This window comes from Falco punctatus (genome assembly GCF_963210335.1).
Source record: "Falco punctatus genome assembly, chromosome: 8".
Classification (NCBI taxonomy): domain Eukaryota; kingdom Metazoa; phylum Chordata; class Aves; order Falconiformes; family Falconidae; genus Falco; species Falco punctatus.
The window spans coordinates 21,641,707-21,661,709 of NC_137588.1; the positions used below are offsets into that span (position 1 = coordinate 21,641,707).

A 20,003-nucleotide genomic window follows, 5' to 3' on the forward strand; every position below is an offset into this window, starting at 1 on the left:
GGAGGGTGGGAGTTTATAGAAAACGCAATGTCTCAACAGTCGAACACGCCTTTCTTCTGCAACTAGCGGGATAAGAAAAAGACACCAGGCTCCTTGTGCTGCTGCTGTGCAGATCAGCACCCCGGAGTCGAGGAGCCAGCTTCTGAGGGAGCTGGAGCATCCCAGCCCAGATGGGACCTCACCATCGGATGGATGGAAGAGCAGCAACTGCTTGCAAACTGCTCATATTATTCGCTGCATGCATAATGCAGGGCAGTTGCCAAGGTAAGCGCTATGCTCCAGCCTCTCCGGAACGGGACTTGCACGGCAAGGAGCACATCCCTATCCAGGGGACTTCTATGAGAAAAAGACAAAAGTGCAGGAAATTAGAGGGTTAACGGGAGGCTATTCGAGAAGTTCTTTCTAATAGTTAGGGGAGACAGTTGACTCTTTTCAGGAGTCATTTGTTGGAGTCAATTTCTGTTGTGGAAAAGGAAGTAGCGCCTTAAAACCCACTACAAACACCACCGGCTCTAACTTCACTTCATCTTAGTTTTAAATTATCCCAGGATGTCTTTTTCTGGTTGTTTTTCTGGTTTATACAAACTTTTTTTATGGTTGTACAAGACAGTAACACATAAATGTTGCTAAATTTGAAGGGACAGGTCAGACTTTACAACTCCACAGTCTAAACTCAGTTTTGCAGACATGCAAGTGGGCAGCTTTTCCTATAGCGAGTACAGCTTACTGGCTTTGGATAAGGTTAAAAAAAAAAATCACTCCAGAGTTTTTTCATTTTTTTTCCTTGCAATCTTTGTGCCTTTCTTGCTACTGAAGTGTGGGTGGTTTTGCAGAGCAGAGTTCACCTGCATTCCTAGAGCAGGTTTGGTGACCACTAAAATTGTACCTAGAGTTGTTTTTGATGAGAAGTGCACAGGCTGTGGCACTTGCATGTAGACAGGTTGTGCCTGTTGGCGCGGGGGGCGGGGGGAGTGGTTTATGCGTGGTCAGGCTTGCGTACGTGTGGTATATGCAGTCATTTACAGAAGGCTATAAGAAAGAAACAGATGCTTAGTCTGGAGCACAATAAGCTCCCCTCAGTCGGTCTCAGACGCAGATTTGAAGTTGAGAGAGGGAGAACTTTTTCTCTGAGCTTTGCTGTTGCTAGGCGACATCTGGGAGCATGTGACGGGCAGAGCAGGCTGAGTGCCGCTCCTCTGGTACTAATCTGGCTGCTAGGGATGGAAGTAGCTGTGTCTGAAGTCTTCTTCACAGCCTGTGCCTGCAGCCCATCTCTTCCTCTATCCCTCTCTTCGCGGTTTAATTGCAATGAAAACGAAGCTTGTCTTGTTGGAGCAAGGGTGGCTGAAGTGCATTCCATCGGCCCCATGTATTGACCTGGCAGTCCTGCTGGTTGTGTGTGTCTGTGTATTACATGTGCATTCAAATTGTTAATCTGCTTTCTTTGCTCAACTCTTAGTTTAAGCTCCTTAGACAGAATCAAGTAAGCAACTGCTGTTAGCTCCCACTCCCGAGCAGGGAAGTAGAAGATAGCTAATGTGCTGCAGGAGACCTGCAAAAGCTCTAGCCAAGGAGGTCACACCGGGCATAATCCTGTGTACTATTATTTTACATTGGGTAGAATGGAAGCTGCAGTGTTGATCTGAAAGTTTATTTCTTTGCTCTACAGCCGCTTTGGACTGTTCAAGATGTGCCTGGTAAACGACATGACAGGATAAGCAGAGGGAAGGTTTGAACTAGCATCCATAGGCAGTGGAAGTACAGAAGGTTTTTACTGTGGTGTCACAATCTGCCCCCCACCCCCTTCAGAGTAGAATAACTGCAAATGAAACAGTGCAGTTTTAGTTAACAGGTAACTGATACTAGTAAAATCTCTGGATAGCAATCTTGGCCACACTGTGAATATTATTGTGAAATATTTGGTATCTCTAAGTTCTAGCTCCCTGAATGTTGAGATCATGTCAGACTCATTTAAAAAAATATTACAAGAATCATGAAAGTAGTTCCAAGGCTCAGAAGGAAAATGGTGAAAATCATACTATCTTGTCTAATCCTCAGTATTTTCAAAGGTGCTTCTGTGATGGTTTTGAAGGGTTTGGTGGCGATATCTGAGTGCTCCCCCATATAAGCTAGATGTTTCTAGAAGTAGCTGCACCTGAGCACTTGCTCAAATGATAGTATCAGGATTCTTCCTTGATTTATCTAATTCTGGATTTACTGGAGTTAGACCACTTATAAACTGAAAAAAAATACCACCTCTTGTCATTGCCAGTAGTATAGGGCCTGGTTCTACAGCCTTTACTCTGCAAAACTGGTTGCCTGTGGGCTTTTATTAGAAAAAACTGCAGCTGGAATCTAAAAAACTACCTAAGTGAAGGTAGTGTGAAGAAGGAGCATCACGGGATTAACCTTAATGTTTGTTTTGAGAAATCTCAAAGTGCTTCACGCTCATAGTCACAAAGTAGACACACTGGATGGATGTTGTACTCTCAGCAGTTTTGCAAGAGGTCAAATGAGATCACTAGGGCAACTTCACATTTGAACAATGAGTTCTTTAACATTACTGCAAAGCATACTAGATCTAAATACTCCTGCAATATTCCACATCGTATCTGTTATCAGGCTCACCTTATATAACATGGAAGGCCCGCTGTACTTTTTTGAATGAGGATTTAGTTCCTGAGAGTGTTTGAATTTTTTTTAAATGATTTAGCACCAAAGGAACTGTTAGCTTAGCTTCTTTATAAAATAATTCATTTATATAAGATCATATATACATAATTCAGAGAAATATGTTTTTCTTTGTAAAAAAAAAACCAAAACCCTTCTTTCTAGACAAAAAGTATTGAGAACTTTCTTCACAAATATATAGTAGTTAATATTTCTGTAACCTACATATTTCAAATCACTTAAATTTCCTTCATTGCTTTTTGGTATCCCTTATGTCCTGATGACCTAATTCCAACAGAGATGATTTAAATCTTCCAGAAAATAAATTTAATGTATTAAAATAGTATGAAATATTTAATAAATGACATTGGTATTGATTTTTGTCACCAATTCTGTTAAACTAGTGCAAGTTACAAAACAATGCCAGTGCCATCTTTTCTCAGACTTGCATGTACTCACTCTGAAATTCTGACTGTGCTGCAATTTATTGCAAAGTACCAAATTGCTATGTAAAGGCCAGGATTTCACTGTATTGTGTAGTTTTCAACGTTTAAATTGCTGTTTGCCTCCCCCATTTTTCTGGTGGATACTTCTGAGGATATTGTTATTTCCTTAGCACACTTCGTGTATGGAATCAAAGATGACTGATTCATATGAATGATTGCTTAGCCAGGCTGTGTATTTTCTATGCTGATATTCATAATATTTGTGTAAACTTTCAAATTCTGGAAATGCAGGTATCTCCATTAATGGTCTTTCTCTCCACATATATGCTAATTTTTTTGAATTTTGGATTCTATACTGAGTTAAGAGGCCAGATCAACACAGCTGGGTTGACTTCTAGTATTTTTTGCTCCTCTTTTCAATAAATCATAGTTTACTGCCTTTTTTTTTTAAGGTTTCTGTTGTTGTTTTCAAGATTAGAAGACTTAATTTTAAATACTTTTTTATAGGGAAGCTGATTATCTATTCTGCATGCTTCTTGGCAAAACGTGATCTGTACAGAAACTTTGCTCTGATATAAAAGTTAATGTATCAAATTTGATTTACTTCTTAAATCTCTGCAATGATAAATCATCAGCTGAAATGTATCCCTGGCCAACATGACTAAAATTTGTTACCATTATAAGGTCTCTATTAGCCTGAGAATGAAGGCTATTCTAACAATGAATCTATATGGTGTGATATATCTCAGAAATCACAATGAACATTTGCATGAAGTGAGGCCAGTAATTGAATAGGTACAATAAGACCAAGTAGAGAAGAGCTACAGAAGCTCTTTCCAGAATGGCAAGGGGAAACGTGCTTTTCCGTCAAACACTGTAATAGTTCAATCTCAAAATTAATAATTCAGTAGTTTTTAGGCATTGCCTTCACTCAAATCTATTTAATCTATCTGTAGGATGATGTGTAGTGGTGTTGCTGTAGGCGACAGGCCAGAGTCAGTATTCATACTCCCTTGTACAGCACTGTGCACATTTAAATGACAGAGAAGCCTGTCTGTAAGATTACGCCCCTGCCAAGACCTAGTGTTTGAAGACCTTGAGTGAGACTTTCCTTGGGGACTGAGAATTTGGGAGTAATGAGAAGGGAGAAAGGATGGCAAAGAAAATGCGTATACCTATGCAATCCTGATATACAATTTAATAGGTATTGTGCATGACCTATGGGCTGCAGTGTTCATAATCCTGCACTAGTATAATTTTCTTGGTTTCTCTTGGAGATGTACTCACACAAAATTAGGAGGAAAAAATCCCATTGAGTGTCCATCTGCCTGGCTCTGAACTAATTTATTGCCTGAAGGCTGACAATTTAGAAGTACCTATCAGTGAAACACATTATGATGTTCTCACATTTATTTAATGAGTGGTATTTCTGTGCACTGACAGACTTATTTTTTTTATGGTTCTTTTTAATGAGTAGACCTTTTAAGTACATCTCTTGAATTTTCTTAATAATTTACTCCTTTTTTTTTTTCTTTTCTGTATTCTGTTCAGCAAAGCATATCAGGAATTTGCAAAGTAATCAGCTAAAGTGAGGAATGGGACAAATCCCAGAATTTTAGTTAAAAATTGAAAGCAGTAATTGGATGACACCTGGTTAGATTTAGGTTCTATGCCAAATGCTAGAATTACAGTAAATAATTAAGCTACAAGAGTCAAGACAAACAGAGACAGAACATCTAAGGAGATTTCAGCTAAAATAAATGTGTGATGTATGTGATGCTTCTATTTCCCTTTAAGACAAACCAAAACCTTCTTTCATAAATTGAGCTGATTGGAAATTTGAGCAATGAAATCCTACTTTAATCCAGATTTACTTTCCATGTGTTTTGCAGGAAATGAGCAAAGATTCATTTGGGGGAAAGGTAGAATGCAATTTCATTAAAGCCTTTTAATTCTTTTCCTTTTGGGCTTCCTGGATTGATGTGAAATCAATCACACTGTTTGGGGCCTTTCCCCCTCTATATGCCTTCTTCCACTGTTAGGTTGTTGCCAGATCAAAGCCCAATGGCGTTTTTTTAACTTCTCATTATTTAGCACTGAACTTGAGGTTCTTCTGTCAAGATTTTTCTTTTTACATGAATACTTTTATTTTTAATTGAGCAGTAAACAGGCACGCTGTAGAGGTAGCTAATTTTATCTTTATGAATATTGGACCAAATTCTGTTCAGCTTTCCTACAATATTATTTTTAGATGTGAGAACTTGTGAAAACTCTTCACAGAGACAAATATGGAACTTTGAATCACACTGTGCTATCACTTTTTAAAGCAAGAGTTTATAATTGTTTCTCCTGTTTTAGAGCTCTGCTTAAAAAGTGCTGGAACCATATAGCACTTCGGATGTTTCAAAGCAAATTACACTTTACAGAAGTTGTCACTGTTGAAAAACATTAAAGGTCTCTTCTAACTAATGATCTATAGGTTGACATCTATTTAAAGAGAAGGTGATGTTTTTATTCTACTATGGCTAATTAGTGATGATAATCAGATAATTTGTCAGCTTCTTTTTAATATTTTACATTTGAATGTGGCAAATACAGGACAGAGCTGTTTTACAAATTACTTAAAACTGAAGTGCTGCTTTATATAATTGTGATAATTATACTTTATTCTTAAAGATACCTTGAGCTGTTTCTAGATGAAGGAACAACAAGGGTTTTTTTTCTGAGTCAACTCAGCGTAACTCCATTAATTTCAAAGAAATTATCCTTGATTTGTAGTGATCTAAGAGAGATAGAATAGGATTCAGTGAAGAGTAAACATCTCTTAATAGCTTATTATTGAGATCCATTTTGAAGTCTACTTCATTATGATAATGTTAATTTTATTAACTGCTTTTTGCTTCCTTAACTTAGCACACTTTTGGAACAGTTAAAGAAAATGAAGTGTTACAAGTAAGCGTAGAAATATTTAATGGAATGGATAGCCTTTAGCGGATTCCATAAGCTTTTACTATTGGTTTCAAGGCTTTTAATGTTTTCTTTGTTTTGCAATGCTTAAAGTGGATTAGAGATCTAAGGATCACTGTTACAAGTTTTGTTTTGGATTAATGAAATGACATATAAGAGTTGACTGAAATTGTTCTATTTTTATGACCTGTTCTGTTTTGTGCTTTTAACATGAATAAGTTGCCTTTGTTTTATAATCAAGAAGCCAGATCTTCAGTAAAAGGGCACTGTTTACAGCAGCAATGTGTCTACCCAATTATTTTCTTGTGCAAGCAGGTCATGATACTACACCCTGCTGAGTTGAGTGGAAGAATGGAGGTCTATTCCAATAGGGTCTCCCTTTGATGGGGATTGCAGGCTCATGCTTTTGTGGAGCAGGAAGGATGGGGGTTTTAGTGTGTTCTGTGGCATCTCTTAAAAAAAATAATAAAAGGCATAGTCCACAAGATATCCCAGGAACTAACACATTCACTGATATATTTAGAATCTAAGTAATGGTTTTTATCTTCAGAAGCCATTGTGCACATTATCAATTCAGATAAATATACCAGAGTTTAGTTAGTTTGAGGAAGTATGGGGCCTGCAGAACTAGAGTACATACATATATCAATAATCCTCCCCAGGATTTGCCCAGATGTGTTCACATTATTAAACACCAGTGGGAGACCCCATTTAGATCTGATCAAGCCCTTGTCATACCTTGTGATGTAAGGGTACAGTTTCACAAGTGATGAGCCAAGTGAACAGTTCACTGTTGCTGGAAGCAGGAGGCCCCGCTCTTCTTCCCTTTCTCTCCCAGTGCTCCACTCCCACGTTGCTGCCAGCCTTCTAGTTCTTGCTACCTGCTTTGTGCTAGCACCACTGCTCATAGGATCTCTCTGTGAGCTGCTTTCACTTAGAAACCTGGAGGAAAACTAAACCAGGCTTAGGGTATTAGGTGGTTCCTGGTGGCATAGTGATTTTCAGCAGCATGCAGTTACCAGAGTCTGGAAAAGAAAGTGAACCTTGGCATCAAGTGGGAGGAGGAGAGGAGGTAGAAAAAGGGAGAGAAAAGAGACACCTTTGTTCCTATGGTCAGTCAGGGGGTTGGCTGAGCTGGCCATGCAACCACTGCTCAATGCTTCTGCTAAGAACATACAGGAAATGCTTGGCTAGCATGCTAGTTACATGAGTGGTCCCATCAGGGCTGATGTAACAGAGTACCAGTGTTAGCACTGCAGGAAACCCTTTTGTAAAGTTGTCTAGTGTAAACAGATGGCTTGACTTGAATGGGACTGCTCACGTGTTCACTTTTGAGCAGGATTGTAGGGCTGTTCTCAACCTGCAATGCAATAAATGAGTTGGACAATAACCAAGCACATGGAATGCTGCTGCAGTTTTTGTTGGCCTTCTAGCTGTGTTAATAAAAATAACTTATACTACTGAGAGGTCTAATAGTTTTTTTAAACCATTTCATGTGAAACAAATAAGCTCCTGTTTGTGTCTGAAATGAATGACCAAAGTTTGTGGTGTCTTTGGTATGAAGATACAAGCTGTTTTTCTTAGCTTTGCAGTTTTTATTTTTCTGTATGGTCAGCCACAGAACGTACCTTGAAACCTCACTGAAAATGAATTTTTGTTCCTAGTATTCTGTGAATGTAGCAAAGTACTAAAATTCCTTTTTTTAACTTTGCAGTACATGAAAGGTATTTAGTGGAGTAATTAAACTGCATCTACTGCAGTTGTTAATCTCAGCCTTGACAAATTTCTGTTGGTTAAACCAATAGGAAATATGAGTAGAGCCTCAGACACAGCTCAGTTGTGGCCTGTCTTTTTGCTCAGACAGGCTGGCCATCTCCTTCACTGGGAGCTCAGCCTGGGTAAAGACAACGATGAAAATCAGGCTCCTTTGTCACTTGCAGAAGTGAAATCCTGTCATGGAATTCGTGTTGTAACTGTAGGCAATTGAAAAAACATAACAGGATTTTTGCATTTCCACTGTTAAATCGTCATTACCAGCTTTTAGTAGTTTTGCAGTTTTAAACTTTATTAAGCCTGCCACAGAATGCATTATGAAATGGTTATCTTAGAGTGAAAATACAAAAAATAATAAAACTTTAAAGCTGAACTTTAAATCCTTTAGAAATTTGGGTATTTCTTGGATTTGTTTGAGGAAAAAAGAAACTAAAAGATTAATAGTTAAATTCAATAAAATGAGTAGCAAATTTAAATTAATTACAAGTGAGGTAAAAGCTCAAACCTTGATCAATTGGTTTATCCATACTAAGACTTCATCACCTATTAGGTAACAGAAACCATTTCTCCCTGGTTTTTGTTTGCTTTCTTAAAGAAAAGACACTTTAGCAATTGTGGGTTGTTTGTTTGTTTGTTTGTTTTGGTTCTTTTTTGTTGTTGGTTTTTTTTGTATGTCCAATACTTTTAAGCTTGTTGGTTTATTTAACTTTTTCTATTGGGGGTCAAGAATTCTCAGAGATTTAAGTCCTAAGAAATTTCATAAGGTAGTAGAGAGAGAGACACATACCCAAACTATCACCCCATTAAGGGAAAATATCTTTCATTAAACACAGGGTACAGAGATGCTGATTTTGTGGCCTGCAATATGCCAGGTGTGGCTGCAACCTTATTCCTAGCATGCATTTTGAAAGACCGATGGAAACTATTGGTATGATGAAGGGATTAAGATTTAAAGGTTGCAAGTCTGTAGGCAAATGCCAACAGTTCTGTGGGCAATATTATTTATATGTTGTGTGCTACCACTGTGAAACTTGGGAGACAATGTGTGCCTTTCCTGTGGGTTTGTGTGCTTGCTTCTGGGTTAAAATACATAGCATGCAATACTTGTATGCTCTTGTGTTTCCAAGGATGCAGCAAGCGTAGGGTTTATCCAGCTACACAAGCTAGAGCTGGAGACCCTTCTTCCCTGCTACTTACCTCTGTGCCTGGAATGCTGCTTTGAGTAGCTAGCTAATGTAATTTAAGGAATTACTTAAAATATTATGTCTGGCAGCCACCAATGAAGGGAAGTAGCAGCAGAATCAAGCATAATTAAAAAATCGAAATGGGTTGGTAAATCTGACAGTAGTAGAGTTTGCCTGGTTCAGAGAGATCTAAGTAAAATACTTCTGTTAGGGCTGATAGAAAGGGTAATGTTTCAGTGGGAGATGATATTTTCTGTATTTATTCCCTTCTGATGAATTAAACCACTTTGCCTCTTTAATTTGACATGCTCACTAGTATTACTATTTGGGTGAAAGGTTTTTTTTTTATTATTTTTTATTTTTAAACTGAAAACTATAAAAAAAATATATCACATTTAAAAATGAAGTAGCAAAATGATGACTGTGAAGCTCTGAGACACAGCTTAAATTGTCTTTTTCTATCTGGAGTCCCACTAGTTATGATGGTGCTACTCAATTAGTGAAGAATTTTGTTATAGATGTGGGTTCTGAGGTGGGAAGGGAGAAACAGATTTTGCTTTATGTGCTTACCATGTTTATTATCTGTAAGGGAAAGTGTTAATTTATTGCATGACACGTTTCATTTTTCGTTTAATAACTTGATATAGTATTCCAGTAGGTTTATGATTTGACAGTATTATATACTGCATAACAATTTTCAATTTAGCAATAATACATAAAAGAAATATAAAAAAATTATGTGATTTCACTGGCACCAACTGGAATGGAAGGCTCTTACTGAGGCTGATTCCAAGTGCTACAATGACTCATCAGTTTTTGGGAAAGCATGACTGAAATGAATGCAGCTCACCATCTCAGCATGGGGTCTAGTTTTGAGAACAAATAGCACATAGTTGGAAAATTTATTTAAAAAACAGTACAGATCTGAAAATGAGAATAGTTTCCTGAGAAGGTTGTTTTATCATCTGGTACTGTATCTGTTGGACTTTCTCAGTGGTATGTACTGCTCTCTTTAAGTTGTTTAACCAGCCCTGGCCCCAGTGTAGTTGTAAATACTTCCTATTCTTGCAGATTTTCCTCATTTGCTCATATTTTCCCCCTCACTCTGTTACCCGATTGATATTCTACAGCAGCCTTGGGGCCAATAGCAAGGTTCATTCTTAGGAAGATGCTTGGGATGCTTCCTTCTCTGGGTAACTGGGGGTTTCTACTGTGTTTGCTTGTTCTTCTTCCTCTTTATGTCATTTGGTCAATTAGAACAGATTTTTGCATATTTAATGTGCCATTCACGAAAAAGAAGCTTCTGGGTTTTAGGAGAGCTCAGGCATATATGCTTCCCTAGAGATCCACAGTGCTTGCTTCACTTACCCAGCTAACACAATCACAGTTGACTTGTGTGGATTAAGACACCCAATGTCGAGACTACTGGTTGAGCTTATCCAATTTAGTGTAGAATATGTTCTTTACATGTCATGTGTCTGAAATACATTTTTTAAATTGTGAAGGCTAGTCTTTCAGTACTGCAAATACTGGTTCTCTTTAATTTAGCCATGCAGCTAATAACTTTAATAAATTCTCTAAGAAAGTACACAAATAGATTTTATTAGTCTCACCTTGGAAAATATTTGATATACAGTTGGGGTTAAAGAAAGTGTCCAACCAAAATTAATGGCTGATTCTCAGTTATCACTGAAGTAGAAGAAATTTGGCTGTGACTTAAACGGAAGGAGGAACCTGGTCTGTTCAATATAAGGAATATTTACTTTATCAGTAGAAAGGAGTATCATCTCCTGTCTATTAGAATTACCGTGTATCACCTCTTGTCTGTTAGAATTAGGATTAATTCTTATTCCTGCCTTGTTATAGGACTGAGAAGATAGTAAGAGTTTGCTTGTTGCTTTTTTAAAGTGTGTGAGTTAAAGCAAGATTACAAAGGAACTTAATTTTGACTAATTTGCTTATAGTACCATGTGATGGTAAACATATGTAGTATGGATATGTGCTGTTTGTGAGCATGCATGATAAATAAACTGTCATGTTATTAAATTTAAGAAGTTTATATTTTTTTACATTTAGGATCAGTGTGAAAAAAATTATGATATTGTATACTTTAATTTTGTTTACTTTTTCCATAATGGCTGGTTTTAAAGTGATAGTATAGAAACCATAGTTACTTTGTTATCAATACCAGAGCTTTAAGAAAAAAATAATTTAAAACGGAAAGTTTTTTCTAAAAGGTCCATGTGTAGTTTGTCAGAAAATTAGGATCTTGTTCTCTTTATTACTAGTTCAGGCTTATACTTGAAAAAAAAAAAGAATAATTTGTTAAAAATGAATTTATAATCTATTTTTATTTTTACCAGGTTGTTTGCATTTGTTGCTTTTTCAATTAATAAAGCTAAAAGAAGGTAGAGAAGATGAGGATTATGAGTATCTTTAACGTTGCTAGGAGGCATTTACAGTGTCATTCCTTTGAACTTGATGTCTGCAGGAGACTTGAACCCTTTTTTCTTTGTAGGAAAGCTTTTCTGCTTAGTTTCAGTAGATTAAAATCCTGAATTTCTTTAATTCCTGGATTTATGTTAAGGCTTAGCAGAAATGAACCTATAGTCCTTTTATAACTGAAAACAAATAGTTTAACATAGAATATGCTAATTTAAAATATTATTTTAAAAGATTTTGTATGTGAGCATTATTAAAATGAGATTTGATTCTTTAGTTTTAACAATGATTTTAGTTGACAAGTGTCTGTATGTACAAGAACATGCAGACAGAAAGCACAGAATATAATGTAGATTTTACTGACTCCAAAATTTATTTTTTTTTACTACTGGGCAAATGGTTTTGAAAGGGAAACCATAAAAATCTGCTGTTGCTGCACTGAAATGTGGTATTTCTAAGTCCATACTGAAAGACAAAATTTTCGCTTTTGTTCTTGAATTTTAAGGTGCTTTTTAATAAAAACTCGGAGAGTAAAAATTTTAAATGTAGATAAGCAAGATCCATTTATTACAACTTCTGATACCCATCATCCCACTGGAATCAGGATGTGGTTTACTCAAAATTTCTTCTCCTGTGGGTATGGTGTAGCTAGCTCATTCACCTGAGATGGAAATAGACTCTGCATATCCAGGTAGGTTTACAGACAGAGACAAATAAGCAAAGATTAAATATAAGTTTCTCTTCTGTTTTCATTCCTCTTGCCCTCCTAATATCAGTTCTATTTATAATCCAGTAACCTGTAACTTTCTACATGTGAGTGGATTTTAGGAAGAGGGGCTAGATGTATGATTTTCTGCTGTTTGGTGGCTCAAACGCTATTTTATTATAGTCATCAATGTGTTTCTGCTATTTTTTTGAGGAAGCTGTGCAACTGGGACTTTAGAACCCAATCTCCTAGTCCAGTTAGTGTCAGTGGAGAACCAGATGTGTTGCTTCAAGTTCAGTTCTTTATCATTTCCACATCCCTCTATAAAATAATCTGTATGATTTGTGTACCAGAAGGTTTTCTAAAATGTCTGTGTCTTTGTTTGGGGGATAGAGAGTGCATAATAAAACAATCAAATAAATGAAGTACTTCTGCACATGCATCACATGATGTTGGCATTCAGAAGAATAAATGGACTCAAATATAGAGTAGGCAATTTTTGTGAAGAGTAGTGCATTTATAACTGTTAAACACACCAGAGTTAGAGATGAAGTCACTGGCTAGGAATCCTTCCAACACCAATTGGTAGAAAGTTGAGGGCCCCTCCGCAGGAAGGATCAAGATGCATGTGCCTTGTTTCTTGTGCTGCCTAATAAATATACCAGCAAACCTGAGTGTGCCTCTACTGTGATGACTTGGAGTCATACTGGAGAAACAGCAGCATTTAAGTGTGCATCAGTGAAGAACAGTGCCATTTGGTCTTTGCTTGTGGACCTCCGGGTGAGTTCAAGTGCCTATCATCTTTATGCTGCAAACTGTCCAGGGTATTACTCTTCTTTTTGTTGTGTATGGTGCAAGGCGTGGAGTTCTTGATCAACTACTGATTCTATAGATGCTATTTTACTACTACTAATAATCTTATTATAATATGTGATTAGATGATGAGTCAGTAATAAAAATGCCATACCTCCCTATTAATATTGTAGGTCTTTCTCTCTGGCACTGCAGCTCTTCTGCTTCAGATTGCCCCTTGGCTAGTCTCCTGTCCACCTATCAATCTGTATACAGAGATCTTGCAATCATGTGAAGTGGATGCAGTCTCACATTTGGACTATCTTTTGGTTGATATTGCCAGTTAATTATTTCTCTCATATAATCTGTTTTAGAGACATCTAGGTACAAAAGACGTTCTGTTTTGCAAGGTCTTGTAGACTGAAGATAAAACTTGCACTGCTTTCTATAATACCTATAAATGCTTGTGTGGGCTGTGGTTTATTAATCTGTATATTTTGTATTAAATCTAATGGAGTCTGCAGAATGTCGAAAGATTGAAAGTTAAATACCTCAAAGTATATGAAATTAGCATAAGTTTATCAGACTCTATTTTTCTTTATAGTTTAAATAATCTTTGTCCATTTGCCTATTATACTAGCTAACAGAATACTACTTTTCAGTATCACAGGGCATTTTACAATAATAAGAAAAGGTTTTTATTGAATTATGATTTTTACTTCTTTCTTCATTAGTGTGGGGAAACAGAGGTGGCATTTCCAGAGGTTCAGCTTGCCCTCCCTGAGCATTCCAAAGCCTTAGGGTGTTTGACATGTAATTAAGCTAGGCAAAAATCTGACATCAAAGTGTATGGAAGGATTCTTCTAACTGCAAGGCCACTGGAGTGGGCTGTTCTGTTTGAGGGCTTAATGGGACAAGGAATAGTACCCTTTGTTGGAAGGCAGAAAGGTGGAAAAAGAGAGCTTGTGAATTATTTTTTGTTGTTCAAGTTATGTGGAAGAAGCTGGTAATGTACAGTTATTTTTCATTTATTTCTGGAAAAACTGCAGATGTATTAAAGGTGGAACTGTTCAGCTGAAAAAATATTGCCTTGAAGAGTGTTACTTTTTTAAACACAAAAAATCTGTTGAGAGAGAGGTTTCCCGAAGTGTAAAGTAATTGCAGCAGCATAAATTTCATTTTTGAGTGGACAGTTTGAGAGTGGTACAATCTACCCTGGGCTTAATACATTTTTCATTACTTTAAATCTTTCATTCAAGCTGAACTGTTAAAGAGGTGTTAGCAATTCTCAAAGGTATTGTGAGCACAAGAAAGAAAAAATGAATGAGGGGGTTTGGAGTATTCTGTAAGGTCAGAATAGGCAAGTCATGGTGCCCGTAATCTGTGGATGACAAATGTAACTCAAAAGATTTGTAGCCAAAGTTAAAAGTATGAGGGACTTCAATGTTGAATGGGCAGGTAGAAGATGTATGAAAAGAACTACAAAAGACTAGATCTGTTCAGAGAGGAACTGAAGTGAGTCTAAAGTAATGCGGACTGGTAGAGTAAGGCACTATTGGTTTCCATTATAAGCCAAACATGACGTTCTGCTTTTAATACAAGAGGATTGAATTTAAGCTTTAATTTTCACATTGTGCTGTGAAATGCCTGGAGCTATTAACATCTCTCTCTTCTGCTGGAGTTCCATATGACTTAATGTGACTTTGGGTAACATTCATTAGTATTCATTAGTGGTGTGAATGTTGGCTACCATCCTTTAGTGGCAGTGGGATTTGCCTTTTGCAGTGGTTTAGCTTGGATACTTCATTCTTACACAGGCAACACCTGTTGTGCAGAACTTGTCTTGCAGAACATAAGATAATTGTACTGAATAGTGCCTGTATATTTCCTTTGGTAAGAGATACCTTTTCTTTTGCTTTTAATTTATTAAAAATAAATGTATTTCATATGGTTAGTGTTCTGTTCAATCTTTGCTCTGACAAAATCAATATTATGTTGCTTTATTTCAGTGGAAAATGACTATCAGGCATAATCTTTGAGCAAGTAGCTTACCCAGAGCCAGTAATATTAGCCACCTTGTTTCTATCAGAGTAAACTGTGAATCTTAAACATCCACTCAGGAGTCTTTTATAAACCTAGACACAGGGAACCACAGAAATTTAGTGACAAAGTTAGCATAAAGCCTAAAGACAGTAAGCACAGTAAGAAGTTTATAAATAGTGTTTTGGGCTATATTTTTCCAGTGACGCTTCTAATCTTTGGTTTGCATTTTCCAGTACTGGATTGGTTTATATTGAAGATGATATCATGTATTTGTTTTTTCCTTGGTGTTTTCCTGAACATTGAGCATTGAAACAGATCTTTATCTTTCATAATTATTTTTGTTAATGCCCAGAGATTCTTCTTTATATATGTTGTGGTGTGATTCATAAGGTCTGCCATGCATTGTTTTGTGTCTGTATTTTAGTGCTTTAATCAAAGCCAAAAGACTAAAATGGAATTATAGTAAAACTAGAGCAACATAAAAACCCCAATAATTTCTGAATTTTTTACTTTCAAAAGTCACCTAGATTCTTTTCTATTAGCAAATCTTAAGCATGTCAGTGAAGACTAACTGTTTTACTGCTTGTTTTTAAACTCAGTGGTTATTTGCTCCAGGAATCCCGCTAACAGGATTCTGTTTGCCTGAAAGAGGTGTCTGGTTTTATCAGCATCTGTCAGGGTAAATCAGAATTTCTATGGAAATTAGTTCATTAGTATTAATTTTGTCAATATCTGACTGATTCATGAGCTGTCTTGCCATTAAAAAAAATTAAATCATTTACTGAAAGCAAAACCTTCCAGAAAATTTCTAATGACTATCCTTCAGTGAACTGAAGCTTCAGATAATGGCAATAAACAAGTGGATACCTCTTGTCTTCTGACAGTCCCTGCTATTGCCGAAACCCAGGTGCTGCAGGCTCACATTGCATAGCATATACCAATGGAAATAGTCCTTTTGCTTCCTCTGTGGATCAGTTACAGTCAGCATGTGTAATGCCTGTAACATTTTTAATTTAATTAACACTGTTTAAAATGCATAACTAAAATCATAGTAACTAAATCACAATTCTTCAAATATCATAAGTTTCCACTACTTGGTTTTAGCAGAATATGTAGAGTTAAGTTATGAGAAAATGGTCTGTGTAGTTGTTTATAGTAACAAACCTGTTTATTGCTGACATAGTTATTTTTTAATTCTGGATATTTTTCTGGATATTTGTTGCAGTGATTTTGTAATCTTGCATTTTTCCCCTGATTACTTTCTTCTTTATCAAAGTTAGAATTGTTTTTGTTTGCAGTTGAAACACAAGCTTTTTAGAACCATGGGTGAGATGTGCCCTTGGTACTGCAGGTTGCTTTTACTTCTTCCCTAGTACTAATTTTCAGAGATCGTCTTTTTAATGAATTAACATCATCTGCTATGTAATTTTATTTGTTCTAAAGATAATACAAAACAATGATAAGCGAAATAGTCTTTTATATTTTTGGTAGTTGTTTCAGAGCTCTTTGCCTTCAGTTATAAGTAAGTGTGAAAGATAACATTTGAAAAGCCTAATGCCATAATTACATGATAATGAGTCTGCTGAAGAATTGTATAAATGGACATTGATACAACATTTACTGTATGTAGATGTGAGCAACTTTATAATTCAGCAAAGTATTACAGGGTGTAGGAGAACTGCGTGATTTGCAGATTTTCTGTTAACATTCAATTACCATTTCTCATACCGTACAAAGTCTGCTACGCTTGTAATGCTTTCTAAAAAGCTTATTGGTGTTATTTCCTCATTTTTATTACTGTAAGAGTATGTTTAACTGTAGTAACTTAATACCAGATAGGCAAAATAGCAGTGTTGTACATAGTGCTTGAATTTTTTTTGCTAGTTATTATGTAGAAATAATATTCAAATTGCTCATATTGCTTGTTTATGAGCATCTGTTTAATTAGGAATTCTAATCATGTGGATGCAGATTTCATTCTGTATTGTAACTTCTTTTTATGTAAGTGGCTGTGAATATTCCAGTGGTTTTGAATAGCATTAATATACTAAATATACAAGTAAATGTAGTATTTGCTTTGCATAGTAATTCCAATTGATAAATGGTGGTTTATGTGTTGTGTTTATTAGAGCTTTAACTGCTAATCTCATATAGAAATGTTGCTTTGTAGGGCAAAATTCAGTGAGAGGGCCTGGGATTCCAGAGTGAACTTGTACATTCCTTCAGGGCATTTTTGCAAGGGAGGTTGTTGTGTTTTAAAGGTAGTTGATAAGAGACCTGCACCACCAACCCCAGACCTGCACCACCAACCACCATCATGCATTAGTCTATAGAAGGTATTTGGGTGAACATACTCCTGTACCACTCCGTACCACCATTTATCCAAGTGAAATTTTTGACCATTTGCAGGATACATTATAAATCAGGATGTCACTACCAGACAATCAGATTTGAACATTCCTTGCATAAAGTAGCTTGCCTATATCCCTTAGGAATACATCACTTAACTGTGTTTATGTGACAGTGTTGATATGCCTGGTTTTACATGAAAGTTAGGGTATCGTGTTATTTATGTCATTGTGAATTCAAAAAGTAGGTGGTTGTGCTTTATGTATACTGAGGTTATCTTCTCTGGACAAATTACTCAGAATAATTGAAAGAAGTAGTTTTATTGTATGGCTATTAATTAAATCAGGAAACAGGATTTTTTTTCTTCAGAGTTGGATTTTGCTACTACCTCAGGTTTTTTCAGTGTTCCCTTCTCTGAGGTGCTGACAACAGATTAACATGAAACAGAGCTCTGTTGAACCTAATTATGTTATAGCTCATTGTTTTGGGGACCTATAAAAACTGTTCACTCCTTTTTTATGAGGCTGTAGAAACAACGAAAGGCCATAAACAGTGCATTTTCTCTTTCCTATGGGACTGGAGATTTCATTAGTCGACTCTTAATAAAGGCCTGATCCAGCTGCATTTACACCTGGGAATGAATTCTTTATCAGGTCTTAATCCTTAGTAGGTCAAGCAGGAGGGAATGACAGCAGGATAGCTTTTGATCAGCCATAAATGTCTGGAAGCTTAATTTCTTTTTAAATTATTTGCTATTCAAATGTTGACTGAAGACATACTTTCCTGTACTTCAGAGGAAAGATTTTAAATATTAGGGCATTATTAAACAAAACAAAACTGAGGTCTTTCTATATGTTTAAGCAGTCACTCCTGGAAAAAGATTTCCACATCAGCTAAAGGGATTATTTTTTTTTTTTTTTAAATCCTCAGAGAGTCTGGGGAGGACTAATGTTTAGACCTTAGAAATAATGTAGAAAATTATACCATACCTTTATTTAAGCCTATACTGCTTCTGAATTTTAAATTGATACATTCCTGCTAAATAGGTTTCTGTAGTGTAGGTGCTCCTCTGACACTTGTTTGGATTATTTTTATTTTTGTGTTTGTTTGTATAATTTACAAATATTAAAATTATGGAAATTTTCTAACAATTTAGTTGGGACAAATCCTGTAAGATTTAGAGCTGGTTCTGTTCTTTTTTTGGTTGACTGGGTGCATGGAGATCTTTTTTATATATATTCTTATTTATATTTTTGTATTATTATAACGTTATTTTCTCTCTGTTCCATGCTGTAGGGGGCTGGATAGATTACGGTTGTCTGACAGGAATGCACTCCACTGTCTGTTTTTATGCTGGTACTGCTAACCTGCTTGTTGCTCTGCTTTACCCCGCAGGATGTGAGCGGGGGCAGTTTCGCTGTGGAAATGGCCGCTGTATTCCTGCAGATTGGAGGTGTGATGGGGCTAGAGACTGCTCAGATGATACAGATGAAGCTGGCTGTCGTAAGTGAAACAACTATACCACAACTTCTTTGTAATATAAGAAACAGTGAGATCCCAATGTGCTCAACTGTACCTGTGGTACAAGAATGAATATTGGAGGGGGAGAAAACTCCTAATTGACTGGAGAATCTACTTAAGAATCATATTTCTTGAGTCCATTGGCTTAGGTAGTCAGAAAATCAATAATGCTCAACCTCTAACATGACTTAGCCTTGTCTTAAAAATCTGAGTGCCCAATAGTGACATTTCATTTGATGACTAATGTTCCAAGTAGGTGTAGAAATATATTGTATTCTATTACTGTGGTAATCCTGAATGTTGGATGTACATACAGCTACCCACCAGCATCACTTGAGCTCCAAATCTTTGGATCTTTCAGGCACTAGAAAACAAGCTGTACCTACTGTACTTTAAGTAGAGTCTTGGTTAGTTGTCTAGATAGAGTTGGTTGTGTTATCTTTGGTGCCAGCAGCTCAAAGACAATTGCATTCAGATGGGCTGTAATATCCACGCACAAAGATTCTCTCAAGTAGAATGTTAAAAAGTTGTGAAAATGAAGAAATTCCTTCCACAGTCTGTTTTCAGGAACTCACCTGTATTGTACCTTGTTGGTTCTAATGTTCTTTGAGGTCTTGTGGGCTGGTGCAGTTATCAGCCCACTTACTGATTTAGGCCAGTTTTTGCCCTCAGCTGATGAGGAGTGAGAAAGACTGATTTATGTTGGTTCTTTTCATGCTATATTGTTTCTTTACTGCTTGACCCATATAATAATTGGAGGTCATTCACATAGCTTGGCAGTCTGATTTGTTGCTTAGCACTTCAGCTAGCTCCAAAACCCAGTGTAGTTCTGGATGAAGGATGCCTTGATTTGGCAAAACAAAATAGTGTTGTCCTATAGTGTGTTATTTCAACTTAGTTCTGAACTGCAACTGGAAAGAACTTCGAACAAGGTGTGGGTAAAATTCATGTTGATTTTGTGAAAGACAAAAACCTTCCCAACACTTAATATATTTTTCATGTTATAAGCATGAAGTTGAGTTGTTCTCATTTTCATACCTGTGATGAATTAGGAAGATGAAAATTAAACTTTTCAGTTTTTTCTAGTTAATTGTGCTTTTCAAAACAATG

General features: G+C 36.4%; 1 protein-coding gene across 1 annotated transcript in view; it reads left to right on the top strand.

The window, feature by feature from the left end:
- LRP2 (LDL receptor related protein 2) overlaps positions 1 to 20,003 on the top strand; it is a 146,496-nt gene that overhangs the window by 18,541 nt on the left and 107,952 nt on the right. Inside the window, 4 exon segments of the mRNA XM_080398878.1 lie at positions 2 to 69; positions 72 to 144; positions 146 to 264; positions 18,768 to 18,875. Coding sequence (XP_080255004.1) covers positions 2 to 69; positions 72 to 144; positions 146 to 264; positions 18,768 to 18,875 — 368 coding nt within the window.